Genomic DNA, 27,347 nt, shown 5'->3' with positions numbered 1-27,347 from the left:
CTTAAGGTCAGAAAATATACCCAGTCATGCGAAAAATATTGACAGACAAAGTAGATAATTCAATTTATGAAGATTGAAGTTTTGAGAATTTATTGAAAATGTACATCTCTAACAGAAATTGGACGTATGTACTTCACATACAAGCCTGTTTGCATAGAAAGTGACCTCACACAAACTCACATATGATTTTCCAGGGTAACAGTCGCACAAATTAATACATTGAATGATAATGTGAATGTATTAAGTGTAAGAAACTGAACAGATGATCAAGTTTCAATGATTGCACTACCTCTAGAGGTCAGTAACATACAACAAATTGAAGAACTGCAGCATCTCAAATGAGTAAATCTGCTCTACTATCAATCATAAATCAACAAGTTTCTGATTGTACTGCATCTTGTACAAGTGATTGTCCATGTTCTTACAGTAAAATCATATAAAACAGGAGCTGTCCTAATAATGAATAATTATAAAATGATAAGAGTATAAAAATGCGTTTGATAGAATAGTTATTCAACGTGTAAACAATCTAAGCATTGCTTTAATTTGAATTAACCTAGTAAAAAAGTACAACGTAAAGAAAAAGCCATAACATGACTCATGTTTGGTTTCTAGGGGAGATTTGGCAGTTTTTCTAAGATTACTACACAGTGGACTATCATGTAAAGATTTGGTAAATGGCATGTCTTTGGACTTATTCTTCTAATGTTATAGTTAAAGTTTAATTTGCAACTTGAGTGTGGTGACTACAGGAGCCATCCATGTATTAAAAGCACTGTAACACAGTTAAGAGTAACAATATCAGATAAATGGCAAATTAAAATGGGAGGGAAACCAATACATTGCCTTCACTGAAAATATCTACTTGCTTTCTACTATCACAAAAACCAGGTTGCCATGAAGACTAGCTTCTTAAAGGCCCTGAAACCTCCACCACCTACTCAATTTCATCCAGAAGTGTTTAACATACAACGTACAAATACAGCCAGGTCCGTAGCCACATACCTGATCCACTAAATTGTAATTATATTGTAATGATTGGCATACTTTTCAGTTCTGTAAACTGAATAAAGTATATTGTTAAGGCCTGCTAATGTGTTCACAAACACCTACTTGACTGAACTCTCTGCTTCCCATGTGTCTGTAGACATATTTTATGTAAGAACAGGGATATGTTATATTGCCACGTCCATTAGGGAGTAAACAATGTCCGTTAATTGATGGCACATTACAGTCTGACCTCTTCACTTCTTGCTGCGGTAGTGGGCTGCCACCACCAGGTAGCTGTCAGGGGTGAGGTCCTTAATGTTGGGGGACTTGCTGCTGACAGGGGACGTCTTGCCCTCCACCCGGGAGATCTGGAGCATGCGGCACGGGTCGTGTTTCAGCAGGTAGCTCTCAAAGGTCTCCCAGCCTCCGCCGACACGCACCATCACGTGCTTGTTGTGCAGCATCTGCAGAGAGACACAGGATTATAGTGTCACTTGTGATGTCTGTGTGTCAAAGGAGAGCTTTAAACTGTTGTTGCTGAGCCCTTCCCTCTATAGGACTAATTTCACTGATTGAGGCTTTGGATCTCAGGCAGGAGCTGAATGAACATTTAAGCATGGCTTTGATGTCAAGGGTTGTCGATTGATGTTGAGGGGCTCAGACTGGTTGATGTCTCTGGAGGGTAGTCTCCATCTTATATCAGCCTATGTTTGACATCTTAAATTAGCATGCTAGAATTTGTACTACACATTTTTTTTTTTACTGATAAGGGTGTTAGATAATGGTGGCACGGTGATGCAGTGGTTAGCATTGTCACCTCACACCAAAAGGGTTACTGGTTCAAACCTGGAGGTAAGAGGTTCGAACCTCGGGGTGGGGGAGCCCTTCTGTGCAGAGTTTGCATGTTCTCCCGGTGTCAGTGTGGGTTTTCTCTGGGTAGTCTGGCGTCCCCCCACAGTCTAAAGACTTGCATGTCAAGTTAAATCGTGACTCGCAATTGCCCGTAGGCATGAATGGTTGTCTGTCTCTACTATGTGTCAGCCCTGTGATAGTCTGGTGACCTGTCCAGGGTGTACCCCGCCTCTCGCCCAGTGTCAGCTGGGATAGGCTCCAGCACCCCTGTGACCCCCAACAGGATACGTAGTTACAAGTAAAGGAGTGACTGAATGAATAAATGCTAGATTAAAGGCAAAAATTCAACAAAGTTATTACAATTCATCTTGAGGAGGGCATGAATGTCTTTTCCAAAGGCCATGGTAATTCATCCAAAAGCTGTTGAGATATTTCACTCAAAAACCACAAATGCACTATAAGATCTTCAAAGTCATTCAGATTCTTCCTCTGGGGACCATGAGCATCTGTACAAAGTTTTGTGCCAATGAATTTTGCAGATGTTCAAAGTTTTCACTAGGTAAGTGAAAACTTTGAACATCTGATGTTGCTAGAGTTGACAGCGGTCACAAATGTCATTAATGTTCTTCCTCTGGGGAACATGAATGTCTCTACAAGATGTAACTTTCATCTTCCGTAACCACTTATCCTGTTGGGGGTCGCTGGAGGGCTGGAGCCTATCCCAGCTGACATTGGGCGAGAGACGGGCTACACCCTGAACAGGTCACCAGACTATCACAGGGCTGACACATAGAGACAGACAACCATTCATGCTCACATTCACACCTATGGGCAATTTAGAGTCACCAGTAAACCTGCATGTCTTTGAACTGTGGGAGGAAGCTGGAGTACCTGGAGAAAACCCACGCTGACACGAAAAGAACATGAAAACTCTGCACAGAAGGGCTCCCCCACCCTGGGGTTCGAACCGGGAACCCTCTTGCTGTTAGGTGACAATACGAACCAGTTTGTGTGCCACAAAATTTTAATGCTAACCATCAAAAGCTGTCAAGGTTTTTTAAAAACCTTTTCAGGAACAAAAATGCCTCATGGTGGCAGCAGAGAAAAAGTCAGAGCATCACCACCGTCAGTAGAATTCATCATGAGATTCATTCATTCATGGGAACCAAGAATACTTGTACAAACTTTCATGGCAGTCCATCTGATAGTTGTTGAGATAATCTATTTATGACCAAAGAGGTGGACCAAGTGACTGACGGACTGACTGCACCACAGACAGACCGACATTGCCATCCCTGCAGTCAGGCTGTGAGCATGGCTAAAAAATGTTCAATGTCTATTTTAACATAAAAGTACAAAACCTAAAAAAAAAATCACCATCTGCACTCTGTTTAACTAAGGAACTATATGCATATGCATGTTCCGTCTTTTTTCATCATTCAAACTGCAACATTTGCTTCAAAACAATGCCACCTGCCACACATTCTCAAGGTTGGGTACCATGGCAACATCGGCCATCATAATAAAGAGACGAAGAAATAAAAGGCTCTGATATATTGGATGCTCAGACACTCACATTCCCCAGAGGCTGTGCACATAAAACATGTCTGCTTACTATGGAGCCTTATCACCCCCCTACCTCATTAACACGACATTACACCTCTACTAAAACAAGCTTGTTTACCAAATGCCTTCCCAGATAAAATACAAGATAAACAGGAAGTTGTTATTAAGACTATTTGGAAGCTATATTTGTCTTTAAAAGCACAAACGGTAGGAGACAGAATCTGACAAATATGAAACTAAATCATTTGATAAAAAGGGTAAACTACCTCTTGAGATTGTCACCTCAGTCTGGCCTGATATGAGGCTTTCTGCCCTCCAGCAGCAAAACATGCAACATTTATAAGCTTCTTAAAAGAATCAATCAGGAGTGCACTGTTGGGGCAGCGCTTCCAATCACCAGCTTCAGGCCTTCAGGCTTTGTGACTGTGGATTTAATGGACCTGTGTGATGCAGAGGGGTTTCAATCACGCTGCTTTGGGACGAGACCCTTGCCTGAGCCCATTCCCTCCTCTCCAGCCCAGAGAAGGACGGGGGCCTGGGGCTCAGCTTGGACAACACTTCTCACAAACACTGTGATGTTGCTCTGCCCCCTCGTTGAGGCTACAACCACCTCATTTATTCCAGGAGCTGAGAAGGTCAGTCTCCCAGGCGTGTACAGATAATTGTGGAGTGGACTCTTATATGTGCTGCATGCCAGTGTTGTCCTCGCTCAAGAGCTGCCAACAGACAGAGACTTGGCCTTACTGTATTCATGCCTTTTCAGTGGAAGCAGCTGCTGCAAGGCAAAAACCATCCCAGGAATTTTAATTAAAGCATTTTGACTGTGACGAACACTGGCTGAGAGACAAAGGAAGAGAGGTTTAACACTTGTTTTGGCCTGATCAAATGATGGATCTCACATACTCCAACTGTGAGTACACATGGTAATGCATGGAAATACACATGTGTAATGTTCCTGTCGTTAACGCTGCCGGTTCTGTGCATACAACAGCTATTGCGGAAAAAAGTGATACCTCGATCTAATTTTTTCCCCATTAAAAGGTGTTTTGGGGGAGCTGTTTTTCTTATCCAAATCAAGGGTTTACACATAGAGGGAGTCATTTACTGTACAGACTGTAAAGGCTCAAGGTTCAGCTCTATTGTTACTGCATTTACAATGCAGGATGGCACAATGAAATCAGTTTTAGCCCCCCCAATGATATACACACAGAAAATGTGAAGACAAATACAGATATTTTAAATTACAATTGATTCAACTGTAAAATATCCAATCAAATAAAACCAATTATGTAAAAAGAAAACACTAAAAGAAGAAATTAAAAAAAAGGAAAACTATATTATATCAACAAGATTACAGCCCTTTGAGTCCTGTAAATAAAACTGCCTCAACTGGACGTGTAAGGTGGTGTATACTAAATACTGTACAGCAGCCTGCAGTGGACCAACACTGTGATGCTCACCATTTGTCCTTGGTTGCTCAGCAACACAACGAAGACTGAATCATTCAGTCATTGAAAAGGCATCAAATGATGATAAATATTCAGATTTACACAGTATCTCATGTTGTTTTCCTCAGATAGATAGATAGATAGATAGATAGATAGATAGATAGATAGATAGATAGATAGATAGATAGATAGGACTGGACCAGTAAAATAATTGCATAATATCCTATGAATAACAAACACCTTCAAAATTTTTACATGAGCATTTTCTATACATGTCCACTCCTGAGTAGTAATCCTGACTTCACCACACCAAACTAAACTTAAGATAAAAGAACTGTATTGTGGTCAGGGTGGAAAAGCCTCTGGAGCAGCGTCTTTCATGGAAAAAAGCTAATCAATCTTTAGCTTGCTCCTGAAACCTGGCACCTACAGTATTAGCATCACTATTAGGTGTGCAAGGTCATCCAGTGGGCCGGATTGGACCCTCTGGACGGCCAGTTCTGGCCCCCGGATCGTATGTTTGACACCCCTGCCCTATGTTCTCATAGAGGATACAATGATGGCTTCTGCAATTGCCACCTGTGATAAAGCAATCTATGATACACTGCAGCAAGGGGCTTAAGTTTACCGGCAGTAGCATGCATGTAAATTACACCTGCATAGTCAAGCTGAACAAAGGTTGCCTGAACAATCTGCAGTCTACACTGCTGAAAGTGAGGCACTGATTATTTCTAAAAAGAAAAAAAAAGAACCTAATTCAAATTTAAGCTTCTTCAACATGACTTTTAACAATATATTTTTCATCATTTGACATTAGTAGTTGCAGTTTAATGTACCGACAGCAGAGGACATCCAAGAGTAAATTCTCCGTTGAAGGTCTCTACATCTGAAACACACCGTCGACATGAATCGCATTCTTAGAGGTGTGAATCCTGGCTGTGGGTTGCCAAGTAACCAGGATCCCAAGGGGGCCAGAGCTACTTCTCTAATCTGTGTTAGCCTCCATTTATCTCTCTCCAGTATCCTTTATCCCTCCACTCAGAGAGAGTCCGGTAACATTTCCTGGGATGATGGATTCAGTGTGATTGTAATATGTAATTAATGCAGCTGGTCAGTACTGGGTGATAAAGGTTAGTTAAATATTTTCCAAGTAATAACTTCACATCATATGGAAATGTGTGGTTGTTAGTTTCCTTTTATAGCCAGTGAGCCACATTATGTTTGGCTGAAGATGGACATTGTCGGAATACCATTACCAGTAAATGAGACCTCGAAGCAAAGGCGGGCTCTGCAGACACAATGGGTTACTTTCATCCCCAAGCCAGCTCCAAGTATCAACACACTACCATATGCTGTGTGAATGGAGAGGGGTTTGCACTGCAGTCTGAGACCTCATTGTTATCAACCCCAAACTGATAGTTGAAAAGTAATAGAATAGATGAAATTCGATTTGCTAAAAATGTCATATTGTGTCATTTTTGTGAAGCTTTTCTTTGTCCTCATGTTGTGTTGTAAAATAAATCAAACCAATAAAATACGTAGAGTAATAAACCACCATTAACTCATATGTTTCCACTCACTGGTGTCACTTGCAGAGATGCAGAGTAAATGTCCAGTCCAGTTCAGTTTATAGACACTGGCACTTTGCTTGATCATTACCAGCTTTTTACTCTTATTTCACTACATTTCAGAGAGAAATATATTATTTTTTTCCAGCATACATCTAAACCTTATTGTAATTAACTCACCCGGATAAAAAGCATCTTCTCCCCAACACGGTATCGACCCTGTGACTGTCTCTCTACACAGAATTTGTTCAGACATCTGCAGGGAGGATCATCAGCGATATGTCTTACCTGGAACACACACAAAGGAGATAAAAATATTAATCAGGTTTCCCTCCTGATATTAAAAGCAGAAGCAGAGGTTAACTGCTGTGAACTTACAGCATCATCCAACAGCTTCCCTGTACTTTTCTTGCTGGAGCTGACTTTGGTAGGAGTCGGAGAAGGGGAAGGAGACGGTGAAGGAGACGGGGAGGGAGATACAGAGGGAGATGGAGGGAGGGGCTGAGCTGGGGACACAGGTGATGGAGGTGGTGGAGGTGCTGTTTCTTCTTGTTCAATCTCTTTCTCCAGTTTTATAAGGCCAGGAGGCTCCACGTTGTACCTAGGCCAAGGAAATGAAGAGTAATATCAGTCAATAATCCCAAAAAACATACAGGAAAATAGTCATGAGTGAATGACTTAAATAAAAAGAAAATATGAAAAAGAAAGACCATACCTTGATGCTATCCGTCCCAGCTCTAAAAGACAGAGGCACACCTCTCGTGGCTGCTTATGAAGAACTATGGGAAGAGATAAAATTTCAGCCATAGGAATAAAAATGGTTTCAGCATTGGGTGTTTCCAGTATAGTGACACTGTATGGTATCTGGAAAAAAGTAATGAGTGAAAATGAGTGGTTGTGTGATGGTAAGATGCACACAAAAATGAGCTCATGAACTTCATGCATTCAAATGTTCCCCTCCTCTGCAATCCTGTTTATCCCAAATCAAATGAAAAGGCATATTGTTCACACCTGGAGTGCATAATTAGGCTTGAGGCGTTTATTTTAAAGGAATAATTCACCTCTCAAATGATCATTTGTATGTCAGTTGATCACCCCATGTTATGCTGAATTTGGGAAGAAAACTTTCTTTATCTCGCATGCCTCCACAACAAAGAAAGAATAAAAAAAAAATATATATATATAACATTCTTGATGAATTGAAGTCAATGGGGGCCGCATGCAGTATAATCAGAGACCACTGATAAACCGAAACAGCCCACTTCCTGTATCTGCATCAAATGGGTTTTGCCTCTGCCCCTCCCTTTTAGAAGACTAATTGCAGCCTTGAGTTTATTCATTACAATGGGAAGTGAATGTGACTACAGATAATGACCAATTCTTTCGCGATATAGTCATCAAAGTAAATATTGGACCCAGTTTTCACAAGCCGCATATCTTCTGAACATTCTGACACTAAAATCACATTTTTCAGAAAGACAAATCAGGAGAAATTTCAACGTGTTCAAGGCATTTCCCTGTCTCACCAATCTACTCTCACCAGATCTGACAACACAGAATCTCCGCTCTTTGACTCTGAACCATCGGTCTGGTTTCACTGCAGCGCTGCCGACATCACTTTCCAACCGTATAAACAGAAATTAAAACAGACTTAGACATGAAACCATGAATTAAAAGTCTTTGCTTAATAATATTATTTTTTTAATTATTTAACTGATTTTGAGGGAGAAAAGAGCCCTATTAGATATGAGCTTGCACTGGGTTGATATCAGACATTAAGCCAGCAGATAAAAATGAGCGGCAAAATAAAGAACATTAAATTTGTACTGTATTGTTTTAAGTCTGCTTTCATCCATCCACAACACATTTACAGCACTTCAAAAGTGAGGTGGAGGGATAACACTGTAACACTTGATCAAGTAGTCCGCTTACAGTGTTCATTTTGAATCATTTAATCCTATTCATGACAACATGCTCCCATGATACTTGCTTCACAGTAACCTGTTGGCTACCTAAAGCTAGTACTGCATGTTAAAATCATGACAGGACAAATAATGTAATTTTCTCTCAATGAAAAACACAGTTTCCTTGAAGCTTATGACAAACTACCAAAAATGAGCCGACGAGACACAGCAGCAATACTTAACAATACTCAATATTTAATATATTCTTGTGATAAATATACAAATATCAATTAGACGTGATCACTATAAGCTGTTTCCACTGTGTCACAGTTTTAGCAAAAATACATGTGTTTGGGAGGTAGCGAGAGTACGATAAATGAGACTTGGATTATACTGCACAAGTTGTATGAGAGTTTGTAAACTGATGTTTTTATCTAGTTTTGCAGTTGTTAAATGTGGACCTCTTATACCTCAATTCAGCGAGAATGTTTTGATGATTCTTTATTCACTGTGGAGGCATGCCAGAAAAACAAAGATTCAAGGATTCAACGTAACACAGGGTGAGTAATTGATATACAAATGATTATCTGGGAGGGTGAAGTATTCCTTTAATGTAACCAAATATATGACCACAGAGTGAGACGAGATGTATGATACATGTGACACAGCACACCATGCATTAGAGACAAAATATCCACTGCATGATAGCAAACCTGGTGTTGTTACATCTACTGCTGAACTGATACATCCATCCAGAGAAATAACACAAGAAAGAGAGAGAAAAAGAGAGAAAGAAGTAAAAGTTACTGTTTCCTAAAGTATTTTTACAGCATTTCATATCACAATGACACATCCACTGCATGTGAATGTGCAGCGTTGATGAATTACTGTGTGTGTGATTTGGCCTGAGAAATGATTCGCATAGCTGAAATTGCTTAGCGATGGTCGAGCAGCCATTAGTCAGAAATTACTGGAATGTCTGACTATCCTCGGCATGTCAGTTACCGGCAGGGTCACATACTGTACATCTGATTGTAAGGACAATATTTCAGTCCAGGCATATCTTCACTGCATATTTTAGAGACATAACACACAAAAAAATCTTTGCAATAGATTAGAGGGACATAGATAACATAGTGAGTGTGTGAATGAGGAAGAAGAGAGAAGAATGTCCCTACTCTGTGCTCAGGAAAACATTTGCATAGCGTTGGCCTACTTTCACTAACTCACACCCTTCTGTCTTTGCTCCCTTTGTTTTGCTCCAAACATTTTGTGCATGAGCGCAGTATTCGAGATGCACACATCCTTATTGTCAGGTAGAGCTGCTCCCGGCAGACTGCTGTCCCTGTCAGCTTTGTATGAATGTCAAAGGAGTTGAAGCGCAGCCTGGAGATGCGAGTCCTCTGAGCCTCAGAGGGGAGGAGAGGGAAGCCGTCCAACCTGCGTGATACTCTACCTGCATAATCACGCCATTCATGGGAGATGGAAATCTGAGTCCAGTGCCCTGGCAGTGTCAGTGACAGCCAAGGGCCGAGTGTGTTGTATCTGAGGTCTGTTTATACACTGCACTGTTTGTCCAACATTCAGGTTTTCTGGTGTTCTGGTGTTTATGGCACAAGAAGAGTAAACTCACCTAAATCCTCTGACTCAAACAGGCATGTTTCTCCAACTCCAACCTTGCGACACCAGGCCAGGAAGTTAGCTGTGTTGTCCCGTGCAAAAAAAGAACCGGAGGGAGCGCTCTGCCGACATGGTATCCTCCGATGGGGAATACTCTGCTAGAGACACAGAGAGATAGTAGATGTCCTCATGCACACACAAATAAACCTGAAATAAAGAAACTCATTCATGAATGGCACAGAAGTTTAACACTGTGTTTGACAGAGAGAAAACAAACGTCTATCAGGGTGACTTGTCCGGCCCAGCCCCCAGAGTTTCCATCAAAACACAGAGCCACACACTCTTTATCTACACTGATTTCTTCCCCATCTGCTGCTTTCAGCTCAGGATCAAGGTCCTTTTCCATACAGATCAATATGGGAGATGGCGGGCAAGAAAACCGGGCCTACTTTACCAGGCCTTCTATGATTCAGGATCAAATGACATGCTTATGGGTCTCAGCCCCCACACGGTCTGTTCGGGGAGATTTATGCGCCTCGCTGTGGTTTTATACAGGATATGTGCGTCTGTGCTATGAGAAAGGTGCAATGAGCTCATGCTGGAAATATGCAGGCTTTTGTGGGTATTTTTCTTTTCTTTTCCAGGCTCTGCTTCGGACTTTTTTTCTGGGATCCTTTCTGTTGTTGAATTACTTTGCATTCCTGGAGAAATAATGTCGACCACATTGCCAGTGTCGTTTGATCTGACGATTAGAGTGACGGGTTGTTATTTCTGTGGTGGCTTGCATTTGAATTATCTGCACCTTTACATGTCTAATGGCTGAGGCACAGTCCTTTTGGAAGACATTACGTTTAGAGGTAAAGGAAGTACTTTGCATAAAAATCACATAATATTCTTTCTCTCAGGAAGATTACAAATTACTTGTGTAGATTCTCAACATCCCTACATTCACAGCTGTTTGTGCACACTTTAAAGGAATAGTTCCACATTTTGGGAGATGCATTTGCTTTTTGTGCTGAGAGTAAGATGAGAAGATTACACCACTGTCACATCTATTAGCAGCAGCCAGTTAGCTTAGCTTAGCTTAGCAGAAAGATTGGAAACACTATGAAATAGCTAGCCTGGCTCCCCCCCCACAGTTACAAAATCTGCACACCAGCACCTCTAAAGCTCAGAGGGTTATGTGCCAAACTATTTCCAGCGCTGTCCCATAGATGTATAATAACAACCAAATACTGGATGTCAAGATGGCACCTATTTAGTGGAACGGAATTGCTCACCTGACATATACTGTATGTTTCAAGCTTACCCTACTTCAGCAGTGTGTGGCCCATTAAATATGCACTTGTGTTTCTCCCGCTTGGTTCTTAGACTTTATATGGTGATGATGTCATGGATTTTTTAAATTGTTTTTCTTGACTCAATGAAAGTTTTACAAATATAAAACCTCCATGGATCAAAAATTCATGATTGAAAGAGTCATAATTGACCTTGTTTGCAGTTCGAAGTGTCCTGTCCTGTCTTACAGACGTCTCTTTTATAATCATGGCCTATCAGGAAAATGCTTTGTGGGCTGCAGAGGACTTTTTCGCTGCAATACTGCAAGTGGACACTGAGAATATTGGAAGCAAGCCTGTGTAGCATTCCTAGGGGCCTTGCAGTAACTTTCTGGAGTCTCAGCTGGTTGCCTGTTCCAGCCAAGAAATAAGCAAGTCAGCAGAGAACCACTTTAAAATGCCAAATTGTCATTTTTAAACCCTGGTTTTTGTACATATTAAAGATAACAGGTTAATTAGTAGGGATGGCCAAGAGTACTCGAGTACTCGATTTGGACATCAGTATTTGTTCGACACACTGTACTTGCTGCCCAACCTCCCACATGTGAACATGACTTTATTTTTTACTTTTCATTTTAACTCTTATGTCTGTGTACTGCTTCGCTCAGCGCCTCCCTACCCTGCTGCAGGAGTGTAAGCTCAGCACTGAGGGACAGTTGGTTAGAGTCTGTCTGTGTACACACAGTAACAGGGCTAACTGTAGGGGTGTACATTAGATCAGTTTGGACTGATAAATCAAGTCAGTGATCAACAATCCAATATCACTGATGCAAAGTGAAAACATTGATACATGTTGTCATCTTTACGATTCCCTTGGTATGTCTGTCACCATTTCCATCCAAAATGGCAGACATTTAACTGACTGGGAGAGGGGTTTGGGACTCCAGAGACGATCATTCAGTCTGTGTTTGACCTATGTAATGGCAGCAACAGAAAGTTTGCTACTTTTTCTTATGTTAAATTTGAATTTATGGTATAATAGGGTTATTGAAGCCTGGTTGTAAAATAAAGGAATTACAAATTGCTCTTGTTTCGCTTGTTGGCAAATCTATATTCCCGCTCTTATGTTGAATTATTTATTTATCCATTTATTTATTTATTGCAAGTACTCAATTATATTATATTATATATATATATAAATATAATAATTTAGTACTGGTACTTGAAATTGGAAGTCACTTGAAGCGCCCATCCCTATTTATTAGTAAACACATGCTGGGAGGTAGAATTTGTTATCTTTGGATGAAGCCAAGAAACATAGCTGCTTCCCTGTTTCTGTTTTCCGTGCTTTGCTAAGGAAGTGCTGCTGTAGCCTCACATTTAATAGACAGATGTGAGAATGGTATCAATCTTCTCACGTAACTCTGCAAGGAAGCAAACAAGGGTATTTCCTAAAATGTTGAACTTCTGCTTAATTTTCAGTAGTATGGTCATAAATTTTATCATTTAATGAGGCGGTGGTATTGATCTTGGCACATGGAAGTAATATGACAAGACTGAAATATCATCTTCAGTCATCTGCAGTTGATATTGATTGATGTGCGAGAGACAGCATCTACAAAGGGATTTATTGTTTCTCTGCTGGAATCACTTAGTCCCACTCCACACACGCAACGTATGATCAGCTTTAAAGCAGATGGAAGTTCTCTTTAAAGTGGTCGTATGTAACGGTAAACAACTACAGCTTATAAAGAGCCATGATGAGCTGATACAGCAACAATTGTTTGATACGAATTATAAACTTGACATGAGATGAGGTACAGACATGGAGAATGTGATTTATCTTTCATTGCTCATTAACTTGAAGGCCCTTAATGTGAGCTGTAAGAAACCATTAACTTGATGTAACTCGGTTTGATTTTAAAGCCCGAGTTGCAGTTCAAGATAGAGCACTCTCTCTTTCTTTCTCTAGAGCTCCCATCTGCCTCAGGACTTTTGTCTGTCTGTTGGCGTCCAACAATCAATAGGCTCCCCTATTTCAGTAGATCCTCTGCCGTCCCACGGTCACTGACCTCAAGCATTTCCTCACATCTGTGCTGCTGCACTCACACTGAGATCAGGAGACTCACCGTCATCAGCACAGTAATGCCTCAGTGCAAACATCAACAACTCACACTCAAGAGCCAACAAAAGAGTCTTTTGCTTCTTTCCTCTGAACAGAAACATGACCTAATAATCAGTGTTTCCCACTATTAGAGCACCAGACGTCAGCTCAGTGTGTAAGTACAGACACCCATAGTCACTATCAAAAAAATATGCATTTATGTCTGCAAGATAATTATTTTGTCAGATATTTAGCATTATTTCAAAGTTTTCGGTTTTAAGGCTTTTACAAAGTCAACACTCATTATACACTCAAGTAGGATGTTTCTATGGACATTTATAGAGGTGCAGGTATGAGTCCTGAATCCCAGAAATAAATTAGCATTTCAGCACTCATGGTTCCCTTGTCTCAAAGTCACTGGGTTATGTGAATGTGTTTTTTATTAGATGCCTGAAATAAAGTCTTCGCTTAACAAAGCTTAAGAGACGTTTTGTTCTACGACATAAAATACAGCAGTAAATACCTAAATCATTACATCTGAGGCTTTTAGGCATTTAAAAAAAAGATAGCTTAATGAGACTAAGGAATGTCACTACGCCAAATGCGGCTTTATGGCCTTTTTGTGGTCGTGACGTTAAGTCATGCAGTCACAATGTAGTTCATTTACAGTTTAACATTAGCTTTTTACTTCTAGCGATTGCATTTACACTCAAAAATCATAAAAGTGGTGGTCATCTGTGAAGATTATTTTGCTGAACAAAACATGCATGGATCATAAACTTTCATTTTTCACCGAGCTCTGCAATAATACAAAATCCATTGGAAAAATCTTATTGACGAGGCAGCCAGGTCGACGCTAACTTTTGCGTCAGCCTACAAAAAAAGGTGACCCTGCTGCAGCCTATATGGTGCTTCAAATGAAACTCGTACGTTTGTGTTTATGACATGGGAAGCCGTGTACACGAACTCGGAGCTCTCGGAAAATTTACACTTACAAAGTCAGAAATACCACAACGGGGGAAGTTCATATGAACTGTTCTTGTGAACAGAATAAACACATTTGCATTTAAAGTCAACATTAGACTAGCCACCGCTAGCTCTCACCGAAAAAACAACCACAACAGTCGACTGTGCCAGCAGCTTTTAACGATTAATGCTCACGTTTATTGTAAGGTCATGCCCTCTAGTGACTGTAGTAATTATTACAGGAGGCAAACATGTATGACTTAGCATTAAAAGCAATAAAGTCAGTATAAGGTTGTACAAATATCAAAGAAGCCCCTGTAGGATGGCGTGAGGGGTTGTTGATGGGTCAAACAAACTCAGGACTTTCACCCAAGAGACTGGTGTTCACGTCCCGGAGTAATAACAGCGTTGCCTACTATGTTGGTATGTGTAGCATGCTGCCCTTGTGACATATGTGATGTGTCATATGTGACGTATGCCATGTAAGATATATAATATGTGTAAAATACTTTTTATATGCCAAACCATGATGTTTTTCCTAAAACTTACCACACAGTTTTGTTGCCTAAACCTAACCAAGTATGAGAGGAACTGCAACCGTTTCAAGACGTTAAGAACGTGTTTAAAACTGTTTCTTTTCCTTTGATTTGAAAGTAATAAATGGAAGACATCAAACCTTCTGCAGCAGCTCTGACGCTGATACAATCTAAGGCTTTGTACCCCAGTCCCTTTGTTTTCTTAAGCATTGACCCAGTAAAATATACGATTACAACTCGCAAGGTTACCCTTTAATCTTGTAAAATTCATTAAACCCTCGCACAAGGCTCACCAGAAATGAACATTTAACGTAGTTCTGCCAATTCTCACAGGGGATGTGGGGCCCCATCAGTTAATGTGTCCTTGCCAGCCTTATTTTTTCTCTCTTTTTTTTTGCCCTGCTGAAGGCTGCAGGCCCCCATCCCCCACCCTGCCCTTTGTGCACTGCTTTCTGAAATTATGAGGCTCCTTGCAAAGTTGGGATTCATGGTTGCTGTTGAGCTGACAAAACCAATCAACAAGTAAGATCTAAGGACTTTGTTTCTGTGTGTCTGAGTGTCTTTCTCTCTCTCTGTTACTCTCCAAGGTTATGATAAAAATTTCTTTGAGATAGGAGGGACTCTGTAAGTGTAGCTTTTATTGATCTTGTTGAGGGAAACACAATATCGGGGTATAGCGGTTTCCTGTCTCTGGGAGAGTCAATAAAACTTCAACGCTGATGTCCTCACGCTGTCTGGTTGCAATAAATTATGCAAAAAAACAGGATTTCAAGGGATAATTTATGGGGCAATACTGAAAACTGAACATGTATTTGAGTTTAAAACAAAACATGTATTCAGCAGGGGAGCAATCTAGGCACTAAGAAGAAATATATTACCCAAGAAGGAAATATAAAAAGTGTTTATTGCAGTGGCTAATCATTAAAAGAGCCAACATCTTTGGACCAGTGTAGGTCTTTGTTAGGCTTTTTAAACCTTTAATATTTTCCTCCTTGTTGATGTGTTTCTTTGCGGAGGTGGGACCAAGTCATTGTTTTGCAAGTCACAAGTAAGTCTCAAGTCTTTGCACTCAAATCCCGAGGCAAATCCCAAGTCCAGACCGACAAGTGCCAAGTCAAGTCCCAAGTCCTAAACTCTGAGTTTCGAATCCTAAACAAGTCATAATGCGCTCTTCAGTAAATGTAATACCATTTGAACAATAGAGTAATTATATATTATGTGAACAAAAAATCATGATTGTTTTTTAAAATTATTATTTATTTGTTAAAACAAGTTTGTTACAAGTGCGACTTAATCAGAAAAAAAGTAGTACTAACACTGCACTTTCATATAGCACAATTAAGTAGAATGAATTTTGTATGTTTCTGCAGAAATCCGGCACTTGGGCAGTGAGTTGCCCCATCAGACATTGACGATAAAAGCCGTCCTCTAACTTAGGCATGATGTGCGGCCAGTTGCCATTATAGTTTAATGGCATGTGGCAGCGTCATGGGGAAACGCAGTGGGACAAGAATGAAAGTTAAAGGGAAATTTCGGTTTATTTCAACCTGTCTCCTATCGTCCTAAATTTTAGTGGACTAACTTTGCACTTGAAGTATGCCCATTCACTTACGTTTTAACAGGTCTGACGCTACTATGCGCCCCGGCTGTATCTAGGCTAACGGCTAACATGCTAACTATTATTTTTATGTCACTAGTCACTTGAAACAAATTTAGGACGATAGGAGACAGGTTGAAATAAACCGAAATTTCCCTTTAAGGCAGCGAAAGTCCAAGTAGGGTGGGCAGGAGAGGTGGTGGTTCCGTCCAACAGACGCCAACCTTCACCCACAACAGCAGTGTTTGTGTCCTGTGAGCTTATAAAGCCAAACCCTGTTCCTTTTTCCTAAACCTACCATGTGTTTTTGTTGCCTAAACCCAACCATGTGTTTGTTGTTGGAGGAAAAACATCAATTTGCGTTGTTGTACTGACGTAGTGCGTTTATTTTGAATGTTACTGTGTGTAAATCTTAAATTTCCTGTGAAAATGGAGGTGTAGACAATGCATGTAACAGGCAGAACTTGACACGTTATCCTGGAATGTCAACAACCAATGCACCCAGGGTACCTTTCACATTCTATCTGGACGTGGAAGGTCCATGACCAAACATTGATATGTGATGAGGTCGGAGTGAAAATGTGTTGGTTTTGGTCCTGTCCTGTTGTATTTTTATCATCTCGAACTAGAAAAAATGTCTATAACTTTCCTCTTCCCAAATTGACTTCGGGTAAGGTATCAAGTATTTTCAAGTCTAAAGGCTCAAGTCCAAGTGAAATTACGAGTCACTGGTCTTAAAGTCCAAGTCAAGCTGTAAGTCTTTTTTGACTCTGTTTAGTCTAAAGTCGTCAAATGTGTGAATCGAGTCTGACTCAAGTCCAAGTCATATGACTCGAGACCGCACCTCGGTTTCTTCTTATATTTTGCAGTGCCTGGATTTTTATTCTGTCTTGATCCTGTTTTCCAGGAGCACCCGACAAACTATTTTGATATATTTGATTATTCAGAGCAACCAGTCGTCTCTTTTTGCCAAAACAGGTTACTTGGTATGTCTGAATTTCTCTTCTAATCAAGCAGGAGGATTGTTCAAATAGTTGAGACCATTGCGATTGTCAGTCAGAAGAATCTAATAAGTTTCTCTCCCCTCTCAGAATCAATCATCTGTCGAATCACTCAACCTCAAAGTCAGTCCAAGAACACTTTCTGCCAAGACCTGGCTCCCAAATTAGTGTTTTCATTGTAACCGTTATCGCGCCAGACTACTGTAATCCTCAGGTTCCTCTGTACCTTGCTGTTGCCAGAGACAGGCAGGTCTCCGTTACTTTGCCTGAACTTCTCCTGTAGTGTCTCAGCCAGCTGGCACAACAGGAAGCCATTGTCTAAGCGATCCATGAAGCTCTCGGCGGTGATTTCCAGACCTGACCAGGGGACACATAAAGAAAGCAGAGAACCCAGCAATAAATTCAAGTTAAAAAATGTTCATTTTAAAGAATGTGTACAGTATGAGGAAATACAATGTATTCTCCAGTCCATTCCCAGTCGAAGCTGAACCTGATGCAGTGTTATTGACTCTCAGAAACCGCTTGGCTGATTGAGCTTGGCTCATTGAGCTTGGCTTGTGCTGCTGGGTTTCGGCAGCTCTGCAGAAGCCAAATGTTCACATATTACAACATGACTTGGGGGAATCTGGGGGGGATTTTTCTGGTAGTACACCGTGGGGTGGCAAAGACAAGATCACATAAAAAGGGGGCATCTGATTGTGCACATTATGCCTCATTATCCTGCACGATTGCAGAGATAGATTGGTGATCAACATGTGGTGTCCAGTTGACTGACTTCCAGAGGACCATTCCTTCATAGTTAGATCATTGTGAAATAGGAGGTGGTGGCAGGGGGGTGTCTGTGGAAAGAAACCGGAGAGTTTTTTTTTTTTTAATCCCTTTCTGTTTCTTATAGGAGGAGGGGTCTGGGGGGTTCGGCGTTTAATGAGTTCCAAATGTTGTAATTGAGCCCAGAAAAGAGAGATTGAAATCTTGAGAAATACTCAGTGAGCGCCCGTCTTATATGCTCAAACTCTCCCTCGCTGTGTGAGGAAAAATATATTCCAGAGGGCTCTCAGAGCATTTCAACTCAAATACTCACTCCTATAAATTGCTCAGCTCCTCCAACCTCCCATCACAACAACAATATGACTCATCAGAGTAACCAAGCGTCCGCCTCCTACTCAATCAGTGGACTCGTTATGCCGGAATGCTCCTCCCACCTGAAACTGTAAACCCTACTAAGTATATCAGCAGTGTCTTTCCTAGATTTGTAAGGTGCTGAGTACACAAGACAACAGGACATGGCAAAAAAACCAACAAACTGGTTCGACACTTGGTATTTACTGGACACACACAGATGCTCGTCTTTTTCATCCTTGATCCCTTACTGCAGCAGACCAGCTGGTTCCAGAGCAAACACACAGACCGCCAGAGATAACAGGGGAGATACTGAAGTTGTTTCAAGTTGTTCACACACAGGCGGGAGTCAGTTTCAGGAACTTAACTGGCTTCCAGCTGATTTGTGAAATGATTGCTGGACTGTGCGCAGTGTGCAAGATGTCCCACGGAGTAACTTCCAGTCATTAGGCGGACAATTTTAACCACATTCAGTGCAGCTACACAGACTACAAAAGCAAGTCCTCAGATAACGAGGTTCATTAGCAGACTGCTTTACGTCTTAAATGCTACATGTTCTTAAACAAATCTTAAAATTCTCATACATAAAACACAATATAACAGACTGTTAGCCTTGTGGAAATTCAGCAAACAATTGCTGAATTGTGACCTACTCTGGTGGAGGAATTGTAAGAATTTGTGTTTCGCTAACAAATGCATTTTTGTACAGACACTGGTTGGTCACTGGTGCCACAGTTAAACCTGCAAATTTAAAACTGAGTCTATTATGTGTTAACCTGAAACTTAAAGACGTATTTCACTGCTGGAAAGATAGTCTTTTCATCAAACTAGGCTATGCAGCCGAAAGATATTATATTCTTTCGACGCTGGTGCTATATGATCAGAGAAAACAGGGGAAAAGGGATTTGGAATTTGTGTTTACTCAAGAAAACCTAGAACTACCGGAATACACTGTGGGTCACCCCACCAATAAACACTCTCACTGGTGGGTGACATAATGCTAGCTTGCCAGTTTTTCCACAGGAGATAATATAGCGTCCAACTGGCCGAATTACAGTTAAACCATAATCTAAAATATGTTTCTGAAAACTGAAATAGGCAACACAGTAACAGAATCTTAGTTCATATTTGATCGGGACTCCTTAGTTTCACCTTTTGACCAGTTTTTTCGGTCTCTGTTTTTATACAGGAAACAGTATGGCACCCACTTCCTGTTCACAAACTCTCGTATTACAACCAAACAGTGCACTGCAATATGTTTCTGAGGACATTTTCGGTGAGAACTAACCAACACAGAAACAGAATCTTGGTTTATATTTGGGCAGCACTGCCTAGTTTACTGTTTGATCGGAGTTTGACCTGAGTTTGAGCGATAGAGGGGCGGTTCTCTCTCTCTCAATCCACTTTATACTCTTTGTGTCTACGGTGGGCATTCAAAACTGAAGAAGTACAATCTGTAATTTAAGCAACAGCCCTAGAGCCAGTGAAATCACATCATTCATTGGATTAGAGCTGAGAGATGAGCAGGGAGATCTGGATGCTGGTTAGATGGAGGGAAATTTACCACAGTTCATTTACACAAACTACCCTCATTGTATCCCTTTAACTAACTGCATACATGCCCAATTTAATTTGAGTCACTGAATTCAAATCAGATCCTCACAGTGCTTCATGCATTGGATTTGTGACTGCACTGTTAAGAAGTCCACCACACAGGGGGATTCATTATGCAACAGCAACCTTGCACAAAACTTTTGCTGTTGTTCCCTCTGCTGCTTATTCTCCACCACTGGCTGCGCATTACTTCAGAACTCTTAATGATGGCCATTATTCAATTAAGGAAAATCTATGGGAAAGTGTGTGAACGGGGAAACTGGTTCACACATTCTCATGACTTTAAAATTGTTGGTAATGAGGTTCAGATTGATTCCAGTCCCCTGCAGAGGTGTTTACATCAGCATAGCCAGTTCAGTTAATGTTGAAGATGAGGGAAACTGCAGGATTTTTCAGAGCCAAGCCATTTTCTTGAACAGTGTTTTGAATGAATCAGCAACAGCACCTTGTATTTGTTAGCAAAGTTAGCAAGGTTTATGGGGAAATGAATGATTTAAGCGCTAGTGCAATGATATAAAGTAGGCCTATTTAAAATCCTGTGCATTGCAAGATATTCTTCTAATACAACCTGTTCATGACAACAAATACCAACATATTAAAATCAACATTTCAACAGGACATAGGCCCACTTTGTTGGTGTAACTCAATGATCTATTGCTAACTGGGCTGAGCTTAGTTCCTTTCATTTAATTTTACATTGATAGAGATTTATAAAAGTATGTAGAATGGCAGGATTATTAAGCATCATGCATTTTTGCATTAATTATGTGTGTTTCCTACCAAGAATATTAGTGAGCCACAGAGCCAGGTCTTCTTTCATGGGCAGCAGGCTGGCTTCATGTCGACTGGCCAGCCACTGGTGATACTGCTGCATATCTGTGAGGCCGGGGCCACTGGGCTGTTTGGGGCTCAGGGAGCTGCACATTGTTCCCTACTGACGGCCTGAGGAAGGAGAAGAGGAGCATGAGACACACAAAGATGACACAGACAGTGACAGAGTGAGAACCTTGAATGGGAGTTTGCAAAGGGAACTTCAGACATGTCTAAAATGTTCCTCAGCGGTTCTTTGGCGTGGATCGAGGTGCTATAGCACTGCTGCCACACAAAGAACTTTTTGAGCTCCTGTATGTTTCTTTAGAGGTTCTCTACTGGTTCCTTCCCATCCATCCATTTTGAATCTCTTATTTGAAGCCGGGTTGTGGGGGCAGCAGGCTGAGGAAAGTATTCTAGATGCCCCTCCAGATGTGTTCCCAGGCTAGACAGGATATATAATCCCTCCAGTGTGTTCTGGGTCTGCCCCGGGGCCTCCTACCAGTGGGACGTGTCCAGGACACCTCTAACTGGGGGTGCCCCCGTTAGAGGTGTTCTGATCAAACCCCCAAGCTACCTCAACTGAGCCCTTTCGATGCGAAGGAGCAGCGGCTGTACTCTGATCTCCTTCCAGATGTCCGAGGTCCTCACATTATCTCTAAGGCTGAGCCCAGCCACCCTTCAGAAGAAGCTTATTTCTGCCGCTTGTATCCGTGATCTTATTCTTTCGATCATTACCCAGAGGTCATGACCATAGGTGAGGGATGGGACATAGATAAACCAGTAAATCAAAAGCTTCTCCTTCTGGCTCAGCTCTCTCTTCACCACGACAGTCCAGCACAGCTCCGACATCACTGCAGATGCCACACCAAACTGCCGATCCATCTCACGCTACATTCTACCCTCACTCATGAACAAGACCCTGAGATACTTGACCTCCCTCGCTTAGGGCAGTAACTCACTCCAAACCTGGACGGGGCAATCCATCATTTTCCAGCAGAGGACCATGCCCTCAGATTTGGAGGTGCTGACCCGACAGCTTCACACTTGTTCTTTCCTCAGTAAACTAAACTAGTCTAAGCTGTAGAACCAGATAATTTTTTAAAGCCCCTGTATGGTTCTCTAGAGGTTCCCTGGTTTTTCATCTTGGGCATGGCCCACACTGAAAGACTTTTCAAATCCTTCCTGATGTTAAAGATGTGAGAGACTCCACACATAATGACATGTAATGATATATTTAACAATTCTGTTGTTAAAGTGTGGCGAGAACAATGCTTTGCTCAAAAGAGCACACCACAAACTAACAGATCCCATTCATGAACAATCAGAGTCCCGACTCTCAAAACCAGAAATCCTGCGCCATCAACTGTGACTTTAGAGTAAAAAACATGGCAAACGACAAACAGGAAGTACCAGACGTTAGTTTTTGCACTACTTTTTACAGGATATGAACAAAGCTAAAGGTCAGATGTGGATGAAGTCAAAGAGACAGCATGAACATGGACTGTACATGTTACAGCGTGAGCTGGAGGTGAGTAAGTTCTGAGTTGAATCCCATTAAATTGTATTAAAACCCTCTGAGACCTCAAGGATCACTGGAGAGCCTTGGGGTTCCCCACACACAACAGGATATCGAAAATATTGAACATGTTTGAAATCATTTTAAATCAGTGCAGGCAGGATGGACTTCCGAGGAGATCGGAGGATGCAAAAAAACACTTTTTACATACCTAACACCACATAAAAACCTAGGAAGATGATCTTTAGAACCACACAAAAAAAACTGAGGCTTTGGTTGTCAAAAGGGGGGAATTCAGCCCTTAATTGGTCATATTCTTGTGCAGTGTGCCTGGCATTAGTTTAGTTTACTAGGGAAAGATTAGAAACACTACATTAAAGTTGCCAACAAAAGTAATATTTGGGCGGCTGTGGCTCAGAAGATAGAGCAGGTTGTCAAGATCAGTGGTTCGATCCCCGGCTCCTCCAGCCCGCATGTTGAAGTATCCTTGAGCAAGATATTGACCCAAATTTCTCCTGATGGCTGTTCCATTGGTGCATGAGCGTGTTAAAAAAACTGAGTAGCAGGTGGCACCATGTATCCTCGGCCACCAGTGTATGAATGTGTGCATGAAAGGGTGAAAGTGACTCATAATGTAAAAAGCAGAGGAGGACTAGAAAGGCACTATACACATGCAGGTCTATTTACCATTTATGAAAATAAAGCAGTGGCTTTCAACCTTTTTGCCCCCCTGGTGCACATAAATATTCCAGGTTTGAAAAGGTAACGTATTGTATTGAGTTCAGAATCCTTTAAGCCATTATTTCATTTGAATTGATCAACAATCATTCATATTTTAAGTTAAAAGTGTCATTTAGAGGCATGTTAACTCATGCATGGTTTTATCTGTCCTCATTTAAGGGTACCCAAGTACAAAAAATCAAAAACAACATGGCACCTTTAATGGTTCTTTATAGCACTATTAGATAAAGGCTCTGTTCAGCAACTTTAAATGATGGGTACCATGTAGCGTCAAAGTAGGTTCCTCTATTATAACAAGTCAGAGAGCCACTTTTGGGTTGCTGTTAACACCATTTTTGTTGTATATAGGAAATCAATATGGAACACAATGAAAGTAACATCTGCGTAATAGAATCAGCAGATCTCCAATAAATACTTATGTGGATCTTATGTTCAATGAGTTGATTCAACTCCATGGACATTTTTAAGGCCATGCTTGTGTCGGTTAAATTTACTTTAAAGGTGTTACAGATGTTAAAAATCCTGGTGTCCAACCCTTGTATGCTTATGTTGGGGTATGTACATAGATGTATGATGTATACACTATACCTGAATACCTATAAGCGTATGTAAATACAGAAAATTCTACATACTACTATCACTGAGCTGTGGCTCTTAAGAAAACCATCAGTAGTTATAAAGATGATATATTATCATAACAGAAGGAAACACTCGTAAAATAAAGACCATCTGAAAATTTTGGTTTTACACTTATAATCTAAAATTTCATGACAGTATTCTTCAAAAGGAGCAGAGGCGGATCAGATGATCACAAGAGAAGAGAGCTTTTGTCCTCTTGGCCAAATCCTGGTTTGGTTTACAGTCCACCTGATGACATGCGACGGCCTCTTCACTGGACAAGAGACACTTTTATACCAGCCAGAATCATACAGTGGGACTTCTATTCAACAAACAGCGGACACAAACAAAGAGCTCCTTCAGATTACAGATTCAGTCTATCATAGTCTACAGTACATCAGTGCGATCCAGCAGACGCTGCAGCCGGCCTTACATTACAGCCTGATGGAGAGGCTGCGTTTGAAATCAATATTCAGAGTGATATTTAACAGCTACTCACGGCCTGCAAACTGAAGTCAATGAGTAAATGAGACATTTCTCACAGTCTTTTCCAATATGGTGCTGCAGTGTGCCAAGCGCTCGCTGTCTGAGCTATAATGTGAAAATCTTTCACGTCTCAGTCCAGTGTCACTCCATTAGTGCCGGGACAAGTGAGTAACTGACAAAACAACTGGGCACCAGATGTAAGCCCTGACATGGAAAGAGCATATGTGCGGACATCATTTCACGAATTGAGAAGAAAGAAATAGAAATAAAACGGGCTTGATTGCTTGATTGTTTAAAAAAGGGGGCTCTTACAATAGAGAGGTTTTTAATGTAATAAGTTTGAAGAGACAGCAGAACTTTTCTATTGTTATAGATAACTTAATAACATAGATGACTGATTTTTGTTCCACAGCATGCTCTTTGTTCAGGCTTCATTACAGAAACAGAAAGTGGGTCGAGTCCAATACCAACTCTGACAATGACATCAAGTTGCTGCATCTAAAAAAGTTTTGCCTCCAGCTTGGACACGAGCAGGAACATCTTCCATGGTACACGGTAGGCAAATAGCACCAGGACATACGATGCAAATCACAAGAAGAGCTTATTCAAACAAGGAAGCGAAGCTGCCATTAACAATTAGTTCACAGTCTGTGATGGCTGAAAATTTCCTCTGAATGCCGAGGGAGTGTAACACAATCTGAGGAATCTGACCTTTAAAGCTGTGTAACATTTCAAGGTCTCTCTGGAGGTGGCCTCAACCAGATCACACTGTGGTGTCACGCCGGACATCGGGACCTTGATGTCCGACCAAGGTCGTGTTATCTTCCTGAAGACAAGAGCTCCTTGCTGCGTACACAGTAAACTTTGGAGCTCAGCACTCACACACAGGTGCTACATTCCCACGTCCACTGTGGGGCAGGCTGACAGACAGAACAAGGGCACTGGGACAACTTCTCATGTCTCAGTAGAAAGCTCATTCACTGCTGTCAATAAAAACATTTGTATTTGACATATCTGTCATGGACATTGTTTTTGATATGCTGCATTTAGATATTATCGCTGCCCAATGAAAGCCATATAACTCCAACTTTCTCCTACTCCTCCAGCTAAATAAATCATTTTAAATTATTCAGATTAGCTGAAAGACGCATTGGATTTATGGGTAAACATCTGCCAATAAGCAACAAAGCAAAATACTTCACCTTATCTGAAAAAAAAACCTGTATTGTTCCCGACAGGATCATTAATAAACACATGGGTTCCCCTGTTTTTCCCAGGAAAGAGTCCTAAAGAAACAACCAGCTGTTGTTAAACATACCTGGCTCCTCTCACCACACTGCAGCCTGACCTCTTCCACTGCAGGCCAAAAACACAGCCCACACCACCACCCTGCCTGGCTTTATGTAGCTTGCACCATCTGCTGAACTTGGTGCTCCATCTATGTCATGTAATTTTTCAGAATAAGATTCACAATCTGACACCATACAGACTCAAGACTGAGATCAGGAAAACATTAATTTATAGCTCAAAGGTATTACAATACACAGAGATGAACATACACATTTCCTTGTACGAAAAGTCTCATGACTTCAGTAAAAAAAGTCATAACCTGCCACAGTTGGCTGCAGATTGCTCCAGGAAAGGCATATGGATGGGAACTTGGACACATCAATTAGAAAAAAACAAGAGTGGCTCTGTCCTCCTCACCCTCGCCGCCCTTCGTGCCTTTCTCCTCCACAACAGTAAACTGATCTGGAGGCTGATTTGTCCACTTAAACGAGGGAACTCAGCATGTTTCCACTGCAGATAAGTACTGTGAGTGTTGTGAGTCAGTGTCATATTCAGGTATCAGATAGTGTCACCAGCTGCGGTCGCTTAAGTACAAAGTCTGGTTGCAAATGTCAACAAAAGCAGAATATTCCCCTGTAAGATCAAACATCAAACAACAAGCAAACAGCACGATGCTTGTTTACATATCCACAATATCATATTCCAGCAATACTGCTCTTGTGTTTATTAGTACACCACATGGTGTCATAAATCCTGCACTGATTTATTCTAGACTATATAATTTTTCAAATCTAACAGGCGCCCTCAGGCCTGCATTTCTTTGTTGTAAACATTTTCACCATCAACAAACTGCATTCCAGACAGACAGAATATCAACATACTTATCCCTGCAACATACAGATCTTTTGTTACTATGTCTAAATTTAGTCCAATAAGTTGGTTTGTTTTTTTTGACTGGTAAAACACTCAGCAGCACATTTCATTTACAGCCGCTCTAATATTTTAAAGCTGTCTCCTCCTTTACAACTGTCACAAATAAAAACAACCACAACAGACATATAACCACTCTGGAAATAGGATCAAGGGAGAACGCCTGATGAGTTATGACTGAAATCCAGCAGAGCAGCCACTAATTAAAACCAATGAAAAACTGAGAGCTGCAACTGAAGAAAATAAGTCAGATTCTGTGTAATTAAATATGCCTGGCATTACATTTGTGAGGAATATAAAAAATAATTACCAGGTTTTTTTTAACTATCAAGAAGTAACTGAGCCCCAACTTTTAAATATAGAGCATGACATTACTCTGCAGTGAGAAGAGAAAGAGACTAGAAAGTACAAGTTACACCCCCCAGCTTAAAACTGAATATGCATAAAGACATTCAAAAGTCAGACATTTATTTGGCAGCAGTAAAGCAGCAAACATTTCTTGCATGAGTCCCCAAAAAAGCTTCTTATCTGTGCTCACCCTCAGGGTTCAGCTCGTTGGTGCGCACCTTCCTCTCACTCGTCCTGAGAGCTGCTGGATCCCAGCGTTCATGCTTTTTCACCGCGGTGCACCGACCCACAGGTTAGGCTCCAAAACACTGAACCAATGTGGACCGGGGAGGTCTTTCTCACTGCGCATTTGCACAAGGATCTGACTGCACACACACACACATGCACACACACGGAGGCTGCACTCACAACACGCTGCTGCTGCTGCTGATGGGAGGGAAGTT

At 41.1% G+C, this 27,347-nt stretch overlaps 1 protein-coding gene across 4 annotated transcripts; it reads right to left on the bottom strand.

The window, feature by feature from the left end:
- Positions 1-73: 73 nt before the first annotated feature.
- LOC126408665 (growth arrest-specific protein 2) lies at positions 74-27,347 on the bottom strand. Of its 4 annotated transcripts, none has more exons than XM_050074354.1 (8): positions 27,095-27,347; positions 20,943-21,104; positions 17,656-17,786; positions 9,962-10,106; positions 7,140-7,203; positions 6,803-7,025; positions 6,605-6,712; positions 74-1,454 (listed from the first exon to the last, which is right to left on the bottom strand). In XM_050074354.1, the coding sequence occupies exons 2-8, from the start codon at positions 21,085-21,087 to the stop codon at positions 1,245-1,247; spliced, it is 1,026 nt and encodes a 341-aa protein (XP_049930311.1). In that variant the 5' UTR covers positions 21,088-21,104; positions 27,095-27,347; the 3' UTR covers positions 74-1,244. The 4 variants fall into 4 exon arrangements, with proteins under 4 accessions (XP_049930311.1, XP_049930314.1, XP_049930313.1 ...); XM_050074357.1 differs by having other exon boundaries at positions 9,962-10,103; XM_050074356.1 differs by lacking the exon at positions 27,095-27,347 and adding an exon at positions 26,044-26,149.

Source organism: Epinephelus moara, chromosome 20, assembly GCF_006386435.1.
Source record: "Epinephelus moara isolate mb chromosome 20, YSFRI_EMoa_1.0, whole genome shotgun sequence".
In the NCBI taxonomy this organism is placed as follows: Eukaryota; Metazoa; Chordata; class Actinopteri; order Perciformes; family Serranidae; genus Epinephelus; species Epinephelus moara.
This window is presented reverse-complemented; position numbering and strand designations above follow the sequence as displayed.